Source organism: Bufo bufo, chromosome 1, assembly GCF_905171765.1.
Source record: "Bufo bufo chromosome 1, aBufBuf1.1, whole genome shotgun sequence".
NCBI lineage: Eukaryota > Metazoa > Chordata > Amphibia > Anura > Bufonidae > Bufo > Bufo bufo.
Genome location: NC_053389.1, coordinates 36,982,429 through 37,001,301, shown reverse-complemented (window position 1 = coordinate 37,001,301; position 18,873 = coordinate 36,982,429). Strand labels below are relative to the sequence as shown.

At 40.9% G+C, this 18,873-nt stretch overlaps 1 protein-coding gene across 1 annotated transcript in view; it reads left to right on the top strand.

Moving 5' to 3' along the window:
- Positions 1–16,241, top strand: part of LOC120993445 — a 29,972-nt gene extending 13,731 nt beyond the window's left edge. The window contains exons 2-12 of the mRNA XM_040421953.1: positions 889–944; positions 2,120–2,173; positions 2,654–2,862; positions 3,556–3,609; positions 4,012–4,065; positions 4,555–4,794; positions 6,206–6,250; positions 7,852–8,109; positions 9,388–9,468; positions 9,714–9,793; positions 13,282–16,241. Of these exons, the coding sequence (XP_040277887.1) occupies positions 904–944; positions 2,120–2,173; positions 2,654–2,862; positions 3,556–3,609; positions 4,012–4,065; positions 4,555–4,794; positions 6,206–6,250; positions 7,852–8,109; positions 9,388–9,468; positions 9,714–9,793; positions 13,282–13,284 (1,119 nt within the window). The 5' untranslated portion in view covers positions 889–903 and the 3' untranslated portion in view covers positions 13,285–16,241. The remainder of the gene's footprint in view (positions 1–888; positions 945–2,119; positions 2,174–2,653; positions 2,863–3,555; positions 3,610–4,011; positions 4,066–4,554; positions 4,795–6,205; positions 6,251–7,851; positions 8,110–9,387; positions 9,469–9,713; positions 9,794–13,281) is intronic.
- The last annotated feature ends 2,632 nt before the right edge of the window (positions 16,242–18,873 follow it).

Here is an 18,873-nt window from a genome sequence, read left to right as displayed (position 1 = left end):
CTCATAGTAATGAATAAAGAGCACGCTGCGCAAGCACGGCCACTGGTCCATCAACTTCTATGGGAATGCTGGTGGTAGCTGAGAGCTATTTTCGGCAGTCCCATAGAAATGAATGGAGGGCGGCCTGGCTGCTCTCCTCTCACTTCAGGGGTCCTGTTCTGGAGATAGCTGTGGGTCCCAGGGGCAGGACCCTCACCTTTTGAACATTGGTAGCATTTTCTATCAATTCACCACCAATGTCTCAGAGGAGACAAACCCCTTTAGCTTCATGAGGTAGTCACCTGGAATGTTTTTTTAATTAACAGGTATGTCGAGAGTTAATTTGTAGAACTTCTTGCCTTCATGTGTCTGAGACGATCAGTTGTGTTGTGCAGAGGTAGGATTGGTCGGACTCGTAACTACCATAGCGGCAGACCATGCGACTGCTATGGGGCCCAGGGCTAGAGGGATAATCCCCTCTTCAACTGGGGGTTAAAACTTGGTCAGGACTCTACCCTCTAAAGGAACAACTTTTAGCAAATGAGGCGGTGGAAAAAATGGCCCAAGGGTCAACTAAAGGGATTTAGGCGGAAACACTTCTGTCCTGTGTGGGGGGCCTGGTTTGATCCTTGCTATGGGGCCCTTACTTCTCTACTTACGCCACTAACAGTTCCATACAGTGTTCAGCCCTATTCTACTGGGACATCAATATTCTACTCCTGGACAACCCCTTTAATGGCCTGTCCTAAGCATAGGGCATCAATACGCCGACCCCCTGCTTGATGCAGTGCACTCTACTGCAGCCCATGGCAGGTGGTAGGTGAGGGACGTAGGTGATTGGGCAGTTCTAGGCCTTAGATTCTGATAGATTTGGTATTTATATATTTTTATTTCTCTGTTTATCTCTAGAGTTATCCTGTAGACATGGCAGTGATCCCAGATGATTCTCCTGCCCACGAGAAAACGTAAGTGATCATAAAGGTGCAAGAAAAACTACTCGTGGACCGTGGAGATCACTATGGGACTGGAATGTACATAGAAATCATATAAAAATTTCATATAACACCTTTCCCCCACCTTCACCCACACATGCTGCTCATTAAAAGGGGTTGTTCCATAAATGTCCACCTCTGGCACGCGCTCCTATCTTAAAAACAGGCTACCACCACACCACACATGTGCACCTTACTGTGCATTCACTTAAGGCCCTATTTTTTACATAGAAGCAGATCCCAGGGGCTCGGCTAATTTTTGAAGTGCATAGAAGCGAATGGACAGTGGCAGTTTCCTCTCCATTCGCTTCAGGGCTCCATTCTCCAGAAGTGGGACCTGTCCTGCACCTATGGGAGACTTATGATATATTCTATCAATTTGCCATAAATGTTCCAATTGGTAATATCCTTTTAAAAGTGGTTGTCCAACCAACAAAGCAGTTTAACATGTGCTCCCCAATGTGCTTAGCATAAAGAAACAAAGCCACTTATCTGTTCACCGATGCTCTATTCCAGCGCCGAGGGTCCAATCTCCAATGCTTCTGGTCCCCTGTGGACTAGAGGTTTACACCCTGATGTCATCATGTGCACTGCTGCGTCTATTCACTGGCCTCAGAGGTTTTGTGTCTCTTAAATACACTTCACGTCAGTGAATGGCTGCAGAGGTGATGATGGATGGGATGCTACACTTCTGGTCTTTAGGTCACCAGAAGCAACAAAGAGAGGACCTTCAGTGCTATAATGGAGCACTGGTGAACAGGTAAGTGACTTTTTTATCTTGAAGCTAAGCACTTTCGAGGGCAGAAGAAAAACAGCTTCGAGGGTCGGAAACCACTTTGATATTCTACTTTGAGGGTGATGGTAGGTGGGGTTCAGGGTATTGTCACAATGGCTATTGCTGTATATGGAGCCATGCCACCATGTACATACAGATGTGTCATTCATTACTTTTCCTCTTGGTCCAAGATATCCAGAAATTAGATGTCCAGAAAAATTTTCTGCTACTCTAAAACAGAGTAATGCTAAAGTTGTATTTTTCAAGCTGGAGAATTCAAGCCATTCGTCTTGAGAAGCTCTCAAGCCAACAGAAACTGTAAGGAAGGACACATCTGTATACAGTACTTACATCTATTAATTTTTCTCAACAGAACTCCTGTAGACAGCAATTTGATTGCCTATGGCACACCTATCGAGGAGGAGGGGTAAGTGAGAGAAAAGTCAGAGACTACCTAAACATATGAAGTCCACTATAATGTTCTAAGGGCTGTCTACACCTTGAACACATGCTGCTAGGTTGCCTAACTTCAGTTGATCACAGGGATTCCCCAGAATCAGTTTATTATCTAGGGACCCATCCATCAAAAAGAAGTTTCTATGAGAAAGTAAGTTGTTGACTGAACCTAGGTGAGCTGTGAGTATCATATCATCTTGATCTTGGTTGAAACATAACATAAGAAACTGGGACTAAGACAATACATGTGCAGGAGAAAAAAACGAGGCGTAGAATTAATGGAACATATACAGATTGGATCATCACTACTAGTGAGTAGCATCGGGGGTCAGTATTAAATACTTGGCTTAATCGTTCACACTGATGAAATCCAATAAGGGGGTGGTGACCTCTTCCAAAAACATAATGTAGACAACAATAAATCTGTTTGGAATGTGTTTTTTTTCTTCAGATTTTCCATAGACAAAACAAGCAAAAAGTTCCATCAACCTTGCAAGATTGACCAGGATTCGGAAGAGAAGTCTCCAACTCCAGAAACTGCCACAGAATCACCCATTCCTCTACCGGCTCAAAAAATGGAGAAGAAGAAAAGGCAGAGGAAACGTAAAAGAAAGAAGATAAAGGCAGTGGTAGTCATCAAGGGGCGACGTACTAAACCTGGCAAGTTTATGATGCCAAATTAATGTTAAAAAAATGTGTAGAAGTCAATGTAGATAAAACTTGGAGGACGTTGAAGACATTCTTGAGAGGGTTAACACCTTTATTCATAAATGTCTATGGATGCCCATGTAAAGCCTCCAGCCCCCAACCCATCAACCACCATATACCACAATTCTAGAATCCAGTGCCCATCTCTATAGCATCATATAGCGCCAAATAATAACAAATGGCATATGATGTCCAACTTATCTATGGCTGAATTTACCCCACATTCTCCTCCATCACTTCAAAGTTGTCCTCCTCTCTATCTGCTCAACAGTATGTCCCTATTAGAGTTAAATATGGGCCAGGAGAGGGTTTTGGGTGATAGAGGTGCAGTTCATTGGATTTGTTCCTTTGTAGTTATAGGAACCCCTGAATCTAGATGCCTGTGGATCCCTCCTATGTTAAAATTGGGACAATGGAGACAACTAAACAGTTGGAGCTCTGAGACAATTGCCCTTTTTTTGCCTCTTGGACAGTTAGACCCTGTATTTGGCGAACTTATGGCATGAGCTATGGATCGCTTCCTGATACCCCATTCAAAAGGTACCCCAACACTGTAAATCATATGCATGTATGAGTCTTTTACCACTACCTCTCTTCTTACACAGAATTTTGCTTGTTCATCTAATTGATATTTCTTTACTTTAGGTATTTTGTCTGGAAAATACCGCCTGAAGTTGCCTAAAACATTTACTGGAAATTGTAAGTCATCTGAAAAATTCTGCTTTTTGATCCAAGTTCTATATGCTCCCATTTTTTTTATTGCTTACCTAAATTTGTAGCTAGGTTTTTCGTCACCCAAGGAAACTATTTCATTCAGTGTCCTAGTCCTGTAGTTAAATGCCCTGGTCAAGACAGAATGACTTCATGTCACCCCCCCCCCCCCCCCCTCTTTGTCATCTAACACCTGGGCACATTACTGCTGACCATTATAGCCAGGCCAATAAGCTTCTGTCTTCAGTAGCCATCGGTAGTGTTAAGGTGGAGGATTTTACTATGCATTGATATGTGCAGTGGCTAGAGTGTTTAATGAGTGACCTCAGTTCTTGATGAAGACCTAATCGGTTACAGCCATGGTTACTAAAGAGTATCCTTTATTTACAGGCCTTCCCCTTATTGCCCTCTGCTTGTTTTGCCAGTGCCATCTGGTTCACTCTGGTAGGTGTATGTGTGCAAGTAGAATACTACCTGATGTTCTAGTGTGGTCATCTTTACAATGACTTTGCTAGATCCACTATCTAGGTATTCTCCAATAGAACATATTTGGGTGGCTATTCCTCTTCGCTTTGCTTGTCTTGGGTACTGTCAATCTATACATGCTCTATAGGTGATATACTAAATAACATCCCTTTATTTTAAGACACCTTTCATATGTACTTCAAGATTTGAACTTGTACAGGTTCATTTCAACCACTATATCTCTCAAGCATTAGATTGGACTCATACCACAAGTATGACTACAATCTCAGCAACATCTTCTCTCCTAGCAGCTCCTCCTCCACAAACAACTTCTCTCCCCTACTCTTCCCTTCTCTCTAAACGCACTGACCGAGATAGTTTTTTTTTAGGCTTTTATCAAACTGGTTGTTCTAATTGTTCTAATTTAGTAAATCACTATTTTATTTCTGTTCATATTCCCTCTATCAGGATTCCAGTGTGCAAATTCTGTTCGAGTATTAGATTTTCCGGTAACCCTCAGCAATAATGATCAGAACTTTTCCTTTGAAGAGCCCACATTCTGTCCAGAAAGAGTTTTTATATTTGGGTCCTGCTTGGCTGGTTTTAGAGGTTCATCTCTGGAAATTAATTGCACCAATGCTATGGATATTCAGGTCAAATATGGAAAAGGAAATTTGGATGGCCCCCTCGTCCCAATTATTTGTAAAGGTAAAACTTTCATTTTGTGGGTATGATGGAAAGTAAAATACTGTAAGAGAACCATTAAGTACATTGTGTGAAATTTGTAAAAAATCAGGTGTCAGTCAACATGGCAACTAGTTTGTCTAGGTCTAAACCTAGGAAATTTGGTTGACAACCCCTGTTGTCTGCAATGGTGGTCATTCTGGTTACCACCAAGCTTCAGAATATACTTTAGTGATGATTCATTGTCTCCACTGTGAGATTCCTTAAAGGGGGTTTTCAGGGAGTTTTACACCGATGACCTATCCTTTGGGGTATCAGTATCAGTATCAGTATCTGATCGTTGGGGGCTAATATCTTTATATTATATAGATTCTAGTGTATTATACTGTGCCCTGTATTTCCCAGTAGAAAATGATCCTTGGGAAACACAGTCCTCATCCCTGACCACCAGGACCAGTTAGCGCTCTGTCAGTACATGGCGGCCTCCCCTCTCCGCCATGTTGTGGGACTATTTGTGTACTTCTAGTAAGTGTTTGCTGGCTGCAAATATGAGCTGAAAGTTTTTCAGGTTCACCTGCCATTAAAGTGAATGGGGCCCGCCGCGAACTTGCGGTTCGCGAACGTTCGCTAACCATCCCGGACGATGTTCGTCCATCACTATCCAAGATTACAATACCATGGCTGCTTTCTTCTAGAAACTGCTCAAACACAAGTTGTGCAGAATTAGAAACCCATGAGTGTGGTCCATGGGTCATGTGTTCATAGGTGTTCTGATATTACAGTTTGGTGCCATTGAAGTGATTGGGGTAAGCTGCAATGCCACACCCAAACTGTGGACATCTGTGGGGCTGTTTTTGAACAAGACCCATCTTGTTTTTCTAAAAGTAAAGCCTACCATAGAAAGGGTATGGCCACATGGTTAGGTTTTTGGATGCAGTTTTAGAAGCCAAAACCAGAAGTAAATTCAGAGAGACTTTGTATTTATCCTGTATAGGTTCTATCTTTTTAAGATCCACTCCTGATTTTAGTTTCCAAAACTGCATGCAGAATCCTGAACATGTGGTTGTACCCTACGTGATCCTATCACTAGGACATTCCATCACCACAAGTTGCACAATCTCCAGAGGTTGAATGGAGTTGTCTTGCAATTCCCTGCCCAGTGGGTGCTCAGAGTACCAATGTGCTGGAGAACTGTTGGAATGACCTTGGTTTCTTCATTATCAGGACTGCCCAGGGTGTCAGAGGTCAGACCCAAACTGATCATTATGTGATGGCATGTCCTAGTGAGTTGCTGTAACATTGCACATGGAACATCCCTTTACAATTGTGAACGTAAGCGCACACTTATTTTCACTATTCACCCTGCTCTAGAACTGTTTATGGGGCTTGATGCTTCTTATCTAATGCAATATTTTATATTTCATCTATTGACCAGTAAGTAAAACATCCGTGGAGGATAAAAATGAAGATGTTGATGACGGTAAGGAGGGTCTGATGTTTCTAAATAGCTGCATAACCTAATATCTATCTATCTATCTATCTATCTATCTATCTATCTATCTATCTATCTATCTATCTATCTAATAATCTATCTATATAATATCCATTTATCTAGTATCTATCAATAAAATATCCATATATTATATTCTGCTGCAAACACAGGGAGAATGGTTGCTTTAATCTACATCCTGCCGAGTACGCCAAAACATCTGTCTCTATTCAACACCAATATAATTTACACATAATAATGCAAAATCTTTAGATCAGTACTGAAGACACAAACATAGTGGTAGGGATTTTTCTGTTCTTCTTTTCACTCTCCTCATAGAAGAACTCTATAATTGGCTTCTCCAGAGGTCAACTTTTCAGATAACAGTGGTCAATAGATTCATCTTCATATTCATATGCAAAGATAGATAAGACTTTAGGCTAAGTGGTATTTTCACCATGGAAATCTAGAGGAAAATAGCTATGTATATGTCACAACTGTCTAGGGCCAGAATACCTATTTTAGGTCTGCCTCATAATTAGAATGCTATGAGAATGTTTGAATAACAACATAAATGTTTTATATATATATATATATATATATATATACAGTACAGACCAAAAGTTTGGACACACCTTCTCATTCAAAGAGTTTTCTTTATTTTCATGACTATGAAATTGTAGATTCACACTGAAGGCATCAAAACTATGAATTAACACATGTGGAATTATATACATAACAAACAAGTGTGAAACAACTAAAAATATGTCATATTCTAGGTTCTTCAAAGTAGCCACCTTTTGCTTTGATTACTGCTTTGCACACTCTTGGCATTCTCTTGATGAGCTTCAAGAGGTAGTCCCCTGAAATGGTTTTCACTTCACAGGTGTGCCCTGTCAGGTTTAATAAGTGAGATTTCTTGCCTTATAAATGGGGTTGGGACCATCAGTGGCGTTGAGGAGAAGCCAGGTGGATACACAGCTGATAGTCCTACTGAATAGACTGTTAGAATTTGTATTATGGCAAGAAAAAAGCAGCTAAGTAAAGAAAAACGAGTGGCCATCATTCCTTTAAGAAATGAAGGTCAGTCAGTCAGCCGAAAAATTGGGAAAACTTTGAAAGTAAGGGCTATTTGACCATGAAGGAGAGTGATGGGGTGCTGCGCCAGATGACCTGGCCTCCACAGTCACCGGACCTGAACCCAATCGAGATGGTTTGGGGTGAGCTGGACTGCAGAGTGAAGGCAAAAGGGCCAACAAGTGCTAAGCATCTCTGGGAACTCCTTCAAGACTGTTGGAAGACCATTTCAGGAGACTACCTCTTGAAGCTCATCAAGACAATGCCAAGAGTGTGCAAAGCAGTAATTAAAGCAAAAGGTGGCTACTTTGAAGAACCTAGAATATGACATATTTTCAGTTGTTTCACACTTGTTTGTTATGTATATAATTCCACATGTGTTAATTCATAGTTTTGATGATTTCACAGTCATGAAAATAAAGAAAACTCTTTGAATGAGAAGGTGTGTCCAAACTTTTGGTCTGTACTGTATATATATAATTTTAGCCTCCGCTCTTCTTCTTTTCTCCTCACAGAGATCTGTGGCAGTGTTCCAGTAACAGATTTTCCAATCGTTATTAAACAATATGACCAGATCAAAACTTTTCAGGAACATGAAGCTATATTTTGCCCACAGAGAGTGGGCATACTGAAGAGCTGCTCTGCTTGCTTCGAGAACAAGTCATTGCTCGAAATTTCCTGCAGAAAAAACGGGGATGAAGAAAACAGACAATTGTTTGTTGAGCATGGGAAAGGACAAGGCATAACTGACTATGTGGAACTGAATTCTAAAGGTATGAGGTAGACATAGATCATATAGGGTCATATAACAATGGTGTCCTTCAATATGCATCAGGGAGAGAAATTCATGGCCCCATAGATTTATTACGTAACAGACACAGGGGGAAGCCAAAAAGAGAAGGGCGCTAATACTCAGTTCAGGACAGTAATACTCTTCCCTCCCATGATGTGGTGATTCCTGGCTAGTCATTATAAAACAGTTGTTAGAGCACCAGGCCTCCTGGATTGCCCTAACAGTTCCCAGTTTCAGGACACAGTCAATAACCAAGTGGTACAAAAGGCTATTCCTGAGTGCAGTTCATGTTATATGGCATCTAACAAGCCCTGAGCAAGTGGGCACTGCCAGAAGAGGTTGTAGGGACGTGACAAACCCCAGAGAAAAGTCCTCTGCAATATCCATCCAAGATCCTTGTACCAATTAACCAGACAAAAGCCCCATTGGTCCAATGGCCTCACTGTGAGGATCCAGCAAAAAGTAGTGAGACTCAGGCAACGCAACCTAAGGATTATTTACAAAAAAGCTCTCCTCCATAAGGAAGGGTGCCAACCATCTAGACGGCTATCCTGTAAATCAATAAAAAGAAAGAATTGAAAGATAACTCTCCTCTTTCAGTACAAAAATTTGGATTTCATCCAATGTGCCATAGACCTTACTGGAGATTGAGTGGAGCCTCTTGGTTGCAATGGATTTGATTTACAGCTAAACCTTTGAGCAGAATGTAAGGCATTTCCTGGTGTTCACCCTTTAATCCCTGAACATAGATCTGGACTGCAAGGAAGCCCCAGGTCCCAACCTTTAGCCACAACTGACCTGAAACTGATCCGATGACCCCAAGACACATTACCACGTCAGCAGGCAGAAGTCATAATCAGGCGTAATGTAGGGTCAGCAGTCAATGACATGCAGAGCTCCATGAAGGTTGAGTACTTTCAGTTTGGTAACAAGGCAGAGGTCAGGGCAGGCAAAACCCATGGTTAAAAATAAGCCATTTTAATATCATATCCATAAGAACAGCAGAATGCCTTGCACAATACAAGACCCTAAGAGGATATTGCTCAGGTCCAGGTCCATGGGGTAGGATAACATATAAAGCCCAGGGCGGCATGAAGGCACTAGAGTTTGGCAATACCAACTTAGCAGAGGTGAGAATGCCGAGGGGTCTAGAGTCCTCAGGGTCTAGAGAGTTTCTAGGAATCATTAATGCCCCTGCTGCCAAGAAGTCTCAAGAATATGTTCCAAATCTGGAATAAGAATTATTTTGTCATTGCAGAGTGTAAAAAAAACAAGACTGGTGTGAGGGAAAGACAAAGTGACCGGTCCGATGCTAAGGCTTCTGCAGAAAAAAGTGAAGGTAAGGACATAACTAGATGGGATAGCTTGATGGGTTTACAGACTTGGCACAGCAGCGTTCTCCATTTTACTGATCATTTCACATTGTTGTTCCATCAATGAAATACCAAAGTGTACAGCCACCCATAAAAATTCATGGTCAACCAAAGATGCAGATAAGTGGCTGCCAGATGCTTGATTTATACACATGTTTAGAATTTGTCCATTTAATTGAATGTATGTACTAACATCAAAATCTCTTTTCAGGTAGTGAAGGAATATCACGAATAGACGGGGGTCTACTTGTAATATGTATAATGGCTCTTCCTGCCATTTTGGGATTTTTGGTAAGTAATACTTCTTTTCTGCTACTAATCAGATGCATTCTGACTGAACTTCTGGAACTTAATAGAAGTCATTGTAAAGTCTGTAGGGATCAGTCCCTGCAGTAACAGCTCACACGTTAGCCCTCCTTCTGTTAGGAGCCCATACATGGTTCAGTGTCATGGCCGAATAGGATAATAAGACCAAGATCAGCACCATGAAGAATGAGCGAGAACAGGAATATCATTAGATGTGCACCAGGAATTTGTTGCTTTGCATATGTGGATTTTATACAGAAAAGTGACTGCAAGTAGTAACATAATACACAAAAAAGGACATCCATCCAGTTCAGTCTCTTGTTCTGTAAATACCTTCATGACTTGGAAGACAATTTTACTCATCTTAGAAAAAATAATTCCTTCCCGACTCCAATCAGGCAATCAGAATAACTTCCTTGATCAACGACCCCTCTCTAGTAGCTATAGCCTGTAATATTATTACACTCTAGAAATACATCCAGGCCCCTCTTGAACTCTTTTAGTTAACTCACCATCACCACCTCCTCAGGCAGAGAGTTCCATAGTCTCACTGCTCTTACTGTAAAGAATCCTCTTCTATGTTTGTGTAGAAACCTTCTTTCCTCTAGACCAGGGATGCTCAACCTGCGGCCCTCCAGCTTTTCTAAAACTACAACTCCCACCATGCCCTTATGTAGGCTGAAATTATGCAACAGCTGGAGTGCCGCAGGTTGAGCATGCCGCAGAGGATAAATAGATGATGGGAGAGATCTCTGTACTGACCCCTGATATATTTATACATAGTTATTAGATCTCCCCTCAGTCGTCTTTTTTCTAAAGTGAATAACCCTAATGTTGATAATCTTTCAGGGTACTGTAATTGTCCCATTCCAGTTATTACTTTAGTTGCCCTCCTCTGAACCCTCTCCAGCTCTGCTATGTCTGCCTTGTTCACAGGAGCCCAGAACTGTACACAGTACTCCATGTGTGGTCTGACTAGCGATTTGTAAAGTGGTAGGACTATGTTCTCATCACGGGCATCTATGCCCCTTTTGATGCAACCCATTATCTTATTGGCATTGGCAGCAGCTGCCTGACACTGGTTTTTACAGCTTAGTTTGCTGTTCACTAAAATTCCTAGGTCCATGTCAGTGCTACCGAGTGTTTTACCATTTAGTATGTACGGGTGACTTGCATTATTCCTTCCCATGTGCATAACCTTACATTTGTCAGTGTTAAGCCTCATCTGCCACTTATCTGCCCAAGCCTCCAATCTATCCAGATCCCTCTGTAGCTATAAATATATATATATATATATATATATATATATATATATCAAACAAAATAAAGTAGCAGCACACTGCTAAATGCACTAAGACTGAGTGAACAGGTGAATGTGTGAACAGGGTCAAATACATGACGCCAATACTTACTAATAAGCAGTAAAGAAGCTCTTAGCGCATATTATTGATCAAAAATATGTCGGGCCCATCTACCAGACGACAAGGTAGCTTCTTATCAGATGGGACCTACTCTAACACGGAGTGTCCAGCTCCATTGTTACTCTGATTGAAAGCACCAAGGGGTGGGGGATGGGCAGGGAGTGCTAAGTTCCAAAGAGGATGCCTAGTCCTCTATAATATACATATAACCAAATAACGTGTTAGATTAGGTCCCATCTGATAAGAAGCTACCTTGTCGTCTGGTAGATGGGCCCGACATATTTTTGATTTAGTAGTGTATTTAGTAGTGTGCTGCTACTTTATTTTGCTGTATTATTGCCTGGTAGCTTGCACCTGCGATTGTCTCTGGAGGTGCTGTTCCGTTATTTGGTTTTATATATATATATATATATATAGTATATACCATTTTTTTTTTTGTTAATTACTTTACAAAGTTTAGTATCATCAGTAATGATTGTATTGTGCACCCATATTATAAATATATTAAAGAGAATAAGGCTTAATATTCACCCCTGATGTGCCCCACTGCTAATGATGGCCCCTATTTTACTGACCGCTTTGGTACTCTGCTAGTAATAGTGACCCCAGCATTGGACTGAAGTCCCTTGGGTCCACCAGAGGAAATGATTGTGGGCCCAACCTCTGTGACAAATAGGACCTTAAGGGCCTTGTTGTATGAGGGGTCCAATATTGTAAGCGCTTGGGCCTACTGGAGGATCCTCTGGTATTCTGGTGGGCCAGTCCAATGCTAGGTGACCCCCTCCAATAATTCCCCTTGTAATAACCCACTGACAACTGTGACCTCTATAATAGTGACCCTGTGGGACCCCAACTGGTAATGGTGATCAGAGTATGTACTGATAATAACCACCCTCAGTTACTTATATTCATTTTCTCCAGGCAAACCATTCTCATTTTATGTACTATCCTTTCATGTGGCACAGTATTAAGGCTGGGTTCAGACCTGAGCGTATTTGATATGCGCGTTTAACGCGCGTTTTTGTCGCGCGTTTTTATGCGCGTTTTTTGCAATAGTAAACGCGCGTTTGACGCGCGTTTGTGTGATTGACTGCAGTGTCCTATGGCCACAAACGCGCGTCAAAACGCCCCAAAGAAGCTCAAGAACTTGTTTGAGCGTAGGGCGTTTTTCAGCGCGTTCAAACACGCTGTAAAACGCTCAAGTGAGAACCAGGGCCATAGGGAAGCATTGGTTTTCATGTGTTGAGCGTTTTACAGCGCGTTTGAACGCGCTGTAAAACGCTCAAGTGTGAACCCAGCCTAAATGCTTAAGAAAAATTAAAATATCTGATATCCAGCTACCCGCCCTGGTCCAGTAATAGAAACTGATCAGATCACTTTGACAGTACCGATCCCTCATAAAACCCTGCTAATACGGAGTTAAACATTATATACTGGGAGTCAGAGAGATCGATTTGTTCTTGGACCTTTGGGGTATGCTGGACTTCAAAAGGAGTAACTTTGGGTATTACTGGCAAGGTGGATAGGCGCTAAACAGTATTCCAGTTTTCAGTCTAAAGAGGGAAAATGTTCAGGTGTTTGAATACCGCATTCAGGTCTGTATAAGACTAGACAGTAAAGTCAGAGTATAAAATAGGGTACAGATGTAGTATAGTTAACACACAATTGCTTTTCAATGGCTTTTGTTTTAAGATAACACGATGAGTTAAGAAATTTGAGTTAAGAGTTTGTGTGTTAACCCTGCTACATCTGTAGGTGGAGGAGTACCAATACCGTCAGAATCACAAATTAGCAGGATACCATAAAAGTAGAGACAGAAAATAATGGGCCATAAAAAAAGGAACCATTAAGAAACGAACTTCGTTGAATCATCCGAATCAATTATTTCCAAATATTTGTAAAATGTAAGAAGACTCCAATGTTACCATCATGTTGTAGAGTCTCCAAAATGGCCGACTTATGAACATAAATGGTAAGTCCTCCTGAATATTGCATGCTGCATCTTGTACTAAAGAACAAAAACTAATTTTTATTTATGTTTTTATTTTGTAGTGACCCATGTGGAGGATTCTCAACATATTTTGAAGGGATCTTCACCAGATCCACATTTTGGCTTTGGTCAGCTCTACAATGTCCTTACTGTACTAAATTGTCCCTATGCAAATCTTATATTTTGTTTAAAACCTATATTTTTTTTTAACTCTTGTCTCCTTGTTTAGATTTTGCAAACTATTCTACTGTATTGTAGGTCCCCTATTTAACCCCTTCCTGACATCTGCCATACATCTATAGCAGATGTCAGGTTTTTTAAGATGGCGCCCACTCTGGAGTGGAGTGAGCGCCATAGCTGCCGACACCCAGAGCTAATGTCTGCAATTGGCGGTAAAGCCATTCGTGGACATTTAGCTGCTCAAGGTAAAGGTAAAAAAAAAACTGAATCATGCAATTTCGGGGCAGGAACGTCTTCCCCTGGCTGAGATTGGGAAAGGCGTTCCATAATTTTTTTCCCCCATTTCACCCTACTTGGAATTTCCTTCAGCTTCCCATAACATCCTATCTATTATTAAATGGTGGCATTAGAGAGAACAACTTTTCCTGCAAAAAAACAAGCCCTCCTAAGGTGAATGGAAAAATAAAATAGTTATGGCTTTGGGAACCACAAAAATGTAAAGTCACCATGTCTGGAAGGGGTTAAAGAGATATTCACTCTGCTGCAGAAGACACTGCCTCTGTAAGCTGAAAAACTGGTTTTAGGTTCTTTCTTTTAAACTGTAGGAATAATGAAATTGCTGTCTTCCATATGTACAAATCTCCAAAAACAGGGGTAAAAGATGTAGGAATAAGTCAAGTTGTATAGTTGCCGACAGAAATGAAGGAAGTTGTTTGAATAAAGTTGGAAATTAAAGAATAAAAGAAGGACTTGGGTATTCTGGTTACAATCAAGCTAGGCAACAGTACTCAATGTCATACAGCAGTTGCAAAGCAAAAAAGATTACAGAGTAAAAAGAGATACAAATGTGTGATCCCAACATAAGCACAGAGGGGCCTAATAGAAAAGATGGGCTTGGTCTTAGGAGGCCATACGCTGTCACCCAGGGCAGATGGTCCTGGTATATGTTTAGCAGCTCATGCTCTCTTGATAAACCTTGGGTTATCTCTGCACCTTTTCCTGGAGAGAGGATGTTCTGGCCACACAATAGTAAAGGGAATGAGACCAGCCAGGAAAAGGCCCCCTCTCTTCAAGGGCCCAATAAAAACTGCATGAGCTGGACTTTACTTATTATCAGTTAACACTCTCAGTTTGGCCAAAAAGGAGCGATATATCTATGGAGCAAGTGGTATCAGAAGTGACAAACTACCCGTACCTCTGCTCATCTTGGGGGAAACAAAGTGTCTGATTCTGGCTACCCCTGACAAGATCAATTTAGGACATTCAAGTAGACACTACATTATTGGCAGATTCCATGAAACTAGGTTAGGCTTACACCATAAAAAGACAGAATTAGACAACTCTGAGGTTTTAGTTAAGCTTTTTCATGTGGTTTGTGGAAAGCCACATGTGGTCCTGTAAATATTAACAAATCTTTTAATTCTGGCACATGTTTTATGAATACATTCAGAGACACGTGTAGAACCTGGTATAAGGCCAGTTGTACACTGGCAGATAGCCTGGCTCTGATTAACATGTTTTGGCTGCTGCACTAATTGTATGTGTATTTAAGTTCTCTCGTCGTTTTAATAAATCTGTATTTAAGTCATTAAGATCTCATTAGAGATCTAATTTGGCAGGTCAATCTAGTCAATCTACAAGAAAGTAACAATCAGGGTGATTGGACAGTTCCATTTACATTTTCTTATGTTGTGGTATCTCAGATTAGTTGGATGGACCTCTTCGGCCCCTTGGGACAACAAGCATTGATCAAAATACTGTATATTACATTTGTTGGAATCTAGGGAAGAGAAAAGGAGTTCTTTTCCGCCAATACAAATGATCCATAAAATGTGTCAGGTGTTCATAAATATGCTCAGGTCAGAAAGATTTTGCAGTTAGGAGGAATCAATTACCGGGAGAGTGTTCTAAGATGATGGGATTCGATAAGTGGGAAAAACTAGGTTTGAAGATGTTATGCTGAGAAACAATTCAAGTTCTTTGACCAGTTAAATAATTAAAAAAATATTTTTTCCAGCATTTACAGTTAAGATTGACAAGTTCTAACCAAGGGCTTAAGTTAAACCCAGCTTTTATAGAGGTGGTAGTAATCTTAAAGGGGTTACCCATAAGCAATGTTAGAAAACAAAATCAAGACATCATAAAGATACATGGGATTCTCTTTCTAACAAAGCTAGAAGTAGCCCTGTGCCTCACATGGATCTAGAGATCCTGATGGTGGTAGTTGGAGGACAGAACTGAGCATGTGTGTCCACCTCAGTGATGTTACTGAGGTGAACGGAGAAATAAGGAAAATAAGTAACAGTAGGTAGGGCCAAACAGATACATTTTATGAAATACATTTTTAATATGTTCATACAAAAGTATTCATATCCAGGTGTTGGTTTGAAATGTCCAGTAGATTTTTTATAGGACAACACCTTCCAACCAATCCAAGTTCAATCCAACCAAATTGATTATTTAAATAAAAAAAAATGGGTTCAAAGTTTTGCAATAATGAAGATACAACATTAGACATTCTTTTTATTCTATTTTCTCTTCTTCTGCCATCTGGGGAATCAGGTTGGGGTGTGGATGGGGAAAGCTTATTAAGTAATCATGTATAATATAGTGTGTTTTGTCTTACAATAGAATTTGAAAATGAATAAAAGACAATAAGAAAACATTGTAACAAACTGCAGCCTTGTGAGGCACAATGGACTTTTTAGCTTTTGATTTTAAACATTGCTTCCGTTCACTGACAGCAAGCTGAGCTTTAATTTATCTGATAAAAGTTAGCATTTTATATGTATGATGATTTAGTATATATCAAAATGTTGATTAAAATTGGATTTCTATATGATAATGTCTGCTATGTGTGATTTTATTTCCGTCCTCCGTCATGGACGCCTAGAAGTATGTGCCACAGATTCATACCCCAAACTAACCCCACCCTTTATCATCTTAGGCACAGACACCTCCAAAATCAACCCGAGTCACAATCTCAAGACAATCTTGCAATCTCAGACTAGGAGTCTAGTGGTCAGGGCCGGAGTGTGATACCCACAGGCCCATATACACGTAGACTAGGTCTAGTCTATTGTCCTTAGCTGCTGTCTGATCCTTCAGAGCTGCAACATTGCAGTTGAGGTTATTCTGTTTAGGAAATGAGGCCTGAAGCTTGATTGCTTGCCAAAGGTTACAAGGAAAACTACATACCCAACAGTTTGGGCTCATAAGGTCCATTGGTGGCCATCTTCTGATCCACAACGACTTGCCTTGCAATGACTTGCATGGCGGCCATAATATGATTGTCCTCATAATTTTTCTCCAGTTTCTTTTCAAAATTGCACAATCTGAACCAGGAGTAGGTTTCAAAATGGTCTACACTACTAGACCCACCTTGGGTAGTCATCCGGCAGGCTTGAAAGAACTATTGTGCTGAAGGAAATTGGAGAAATGAAGTCATGTGAGGCTATTTGGTGTCACAGAGCACAGATCGGATGCATGTCAGGCCATTAAGACTAGGAAAATGTGACTTGACTCCAAAGAGCTAATAATTAAAAGCAGGAGATATTTATGGTATTAAGAAGGCAACTGAGAACATGTATACCTTCCTGAGTACTGTGGGACACCTACTTCTTTTAAAGAGGGCATAGTTCCCCTCAAAGGTAAGTCATCACTAAGGCTAGGAATATATGACTTTTGTCTCCAAAGAGCTAATTATTAAAAGCAGGAGATATTTAAAGTATTAAAGAGGTTATCCAAGACTAATAAATTCCCCCCATATGCCCGGGCCCCTTACAATGAATTTACTTACCTCGCTCTCTGCTCCCTGCGCTGCTCCTGGTTCCCGCACTGCGCTGCTGCTTCTCCCCGTGCGCGGATGAAAACATCCGGTGTCGGAGGGGAGCAGCCAATGGCAGGCAGGGACGGGGACCAGCCTCCCTAGCACCCCTGTCTCCGCCTGCCATACGTTGCTCCCCCCGACACTGGATGTTTTCATCAGCGGCAGTGGGGGAACCAGGAGCAGGGCAGGGAGTGAGGTAAGTATATTCAATGTGAGGGGCCCGGGCATATGGGGGACATTTAATAGTCTTGGAAAACCCCTTGAAGGAGGCAACTGAGAACATGTATACCATGCAGAATACTGAATACTGCGGGACACCCTCTTCTTTTAAAGAGGGCACAATTTACCTCGAAGGTAAGTCATCATAGCTTGTTAGGGGGCGATTCTTATATTGTATGCCCCACATTTATTTTTGACCTTGCTGGCACTTCTATACATTGCCATATTTTGACAGTATTGAAGGAGGAGTTGCCGTGTTTACACAAGAAAAACTATACAAATGTTTTATTGCTATAATCGTACTGACGCAGAGAAAGAAGGTAAAAGATCAGTTTTACAACATAGCGAACACTGTAAAAAAACAAAAACTGTAGCGAAATTGCTTTTTGTTTCCAGATTCCTGCTACATTTTATGCAATATTACATGGTGGAATAAGAAAGTACAACTGGTCCTTCAACAAACAAGCCTTCATACAGCTGTGTGAACATAGAAACTAAAAAGTCATGGCTCTAGGAAAGCAGGAAGTAAAAAGTGGAAACGCAAAAATGGAAAATTGCCATGTCAGGAAGGGGTTAAAGATGGCTTATGATAAGATAGATAACATTCATCAAGAACATTTAAACCCTCAATTGCTGCCGCCATGCTGATTCTAGCCCGCCTAAAAAAGTGGTGGCCTAGCATCCTAGCATAAAGGCCATTAATGACAGCCTTAAAATAGCATATCGGTGGTCAATAACGGGTTAACAATACATTTTGAATACAGTTTTCCGTGACTAAACTATAAAATATAAACTATTAGTCAGTGAAAGGATGAAGTAAAAGCAGAAATGTTTTATTTGCTCTGAAGAATATTGGTCAGATAGTCTGGAACGATGGTAAATCCAGTGATACTGCCATCTTGGCCAAGAAGACATATAAATGGAAAATGGACGGCAGCACTGGAGGGTCAGCCTCATGAGCAGGCACTGCAGATGTCTATTCTGGTGGAGAATGTCCTGCTGATGGTAACAGGACATTTTTGGCGGCTCCTTAGATGGTTCTAGTCTTGGACCCTGAATTTAAAATACAACATATGAAACACATCAATAATCAGTAAAGTGAGTGAGAAAACATCAGAGACAGATGAAGATGCTAGAGAGGTGTTCTTACCATAGGTTGTAGATGGAACGGGGAGCAGGGTCTTCCTTGATGGTGTCAGGTCAGTGGTGGTAAACTGAAGGGAGACAAATATAGAAATAAATCTTCAGTGGGTTAAAAGTGAAGCAAAACATGAAATAATTACTAGAAAGACTGATTTAATGACTACTATAAATGTGTTGTACGTATGGACCTCCTACCTGGGCCGCAATCCAATCTACTTGATGTTATCCTTGTTGTTTTATCTGAAGCAATGGCTTCTACATAAGGGGCATCTCGGGTTGCAAC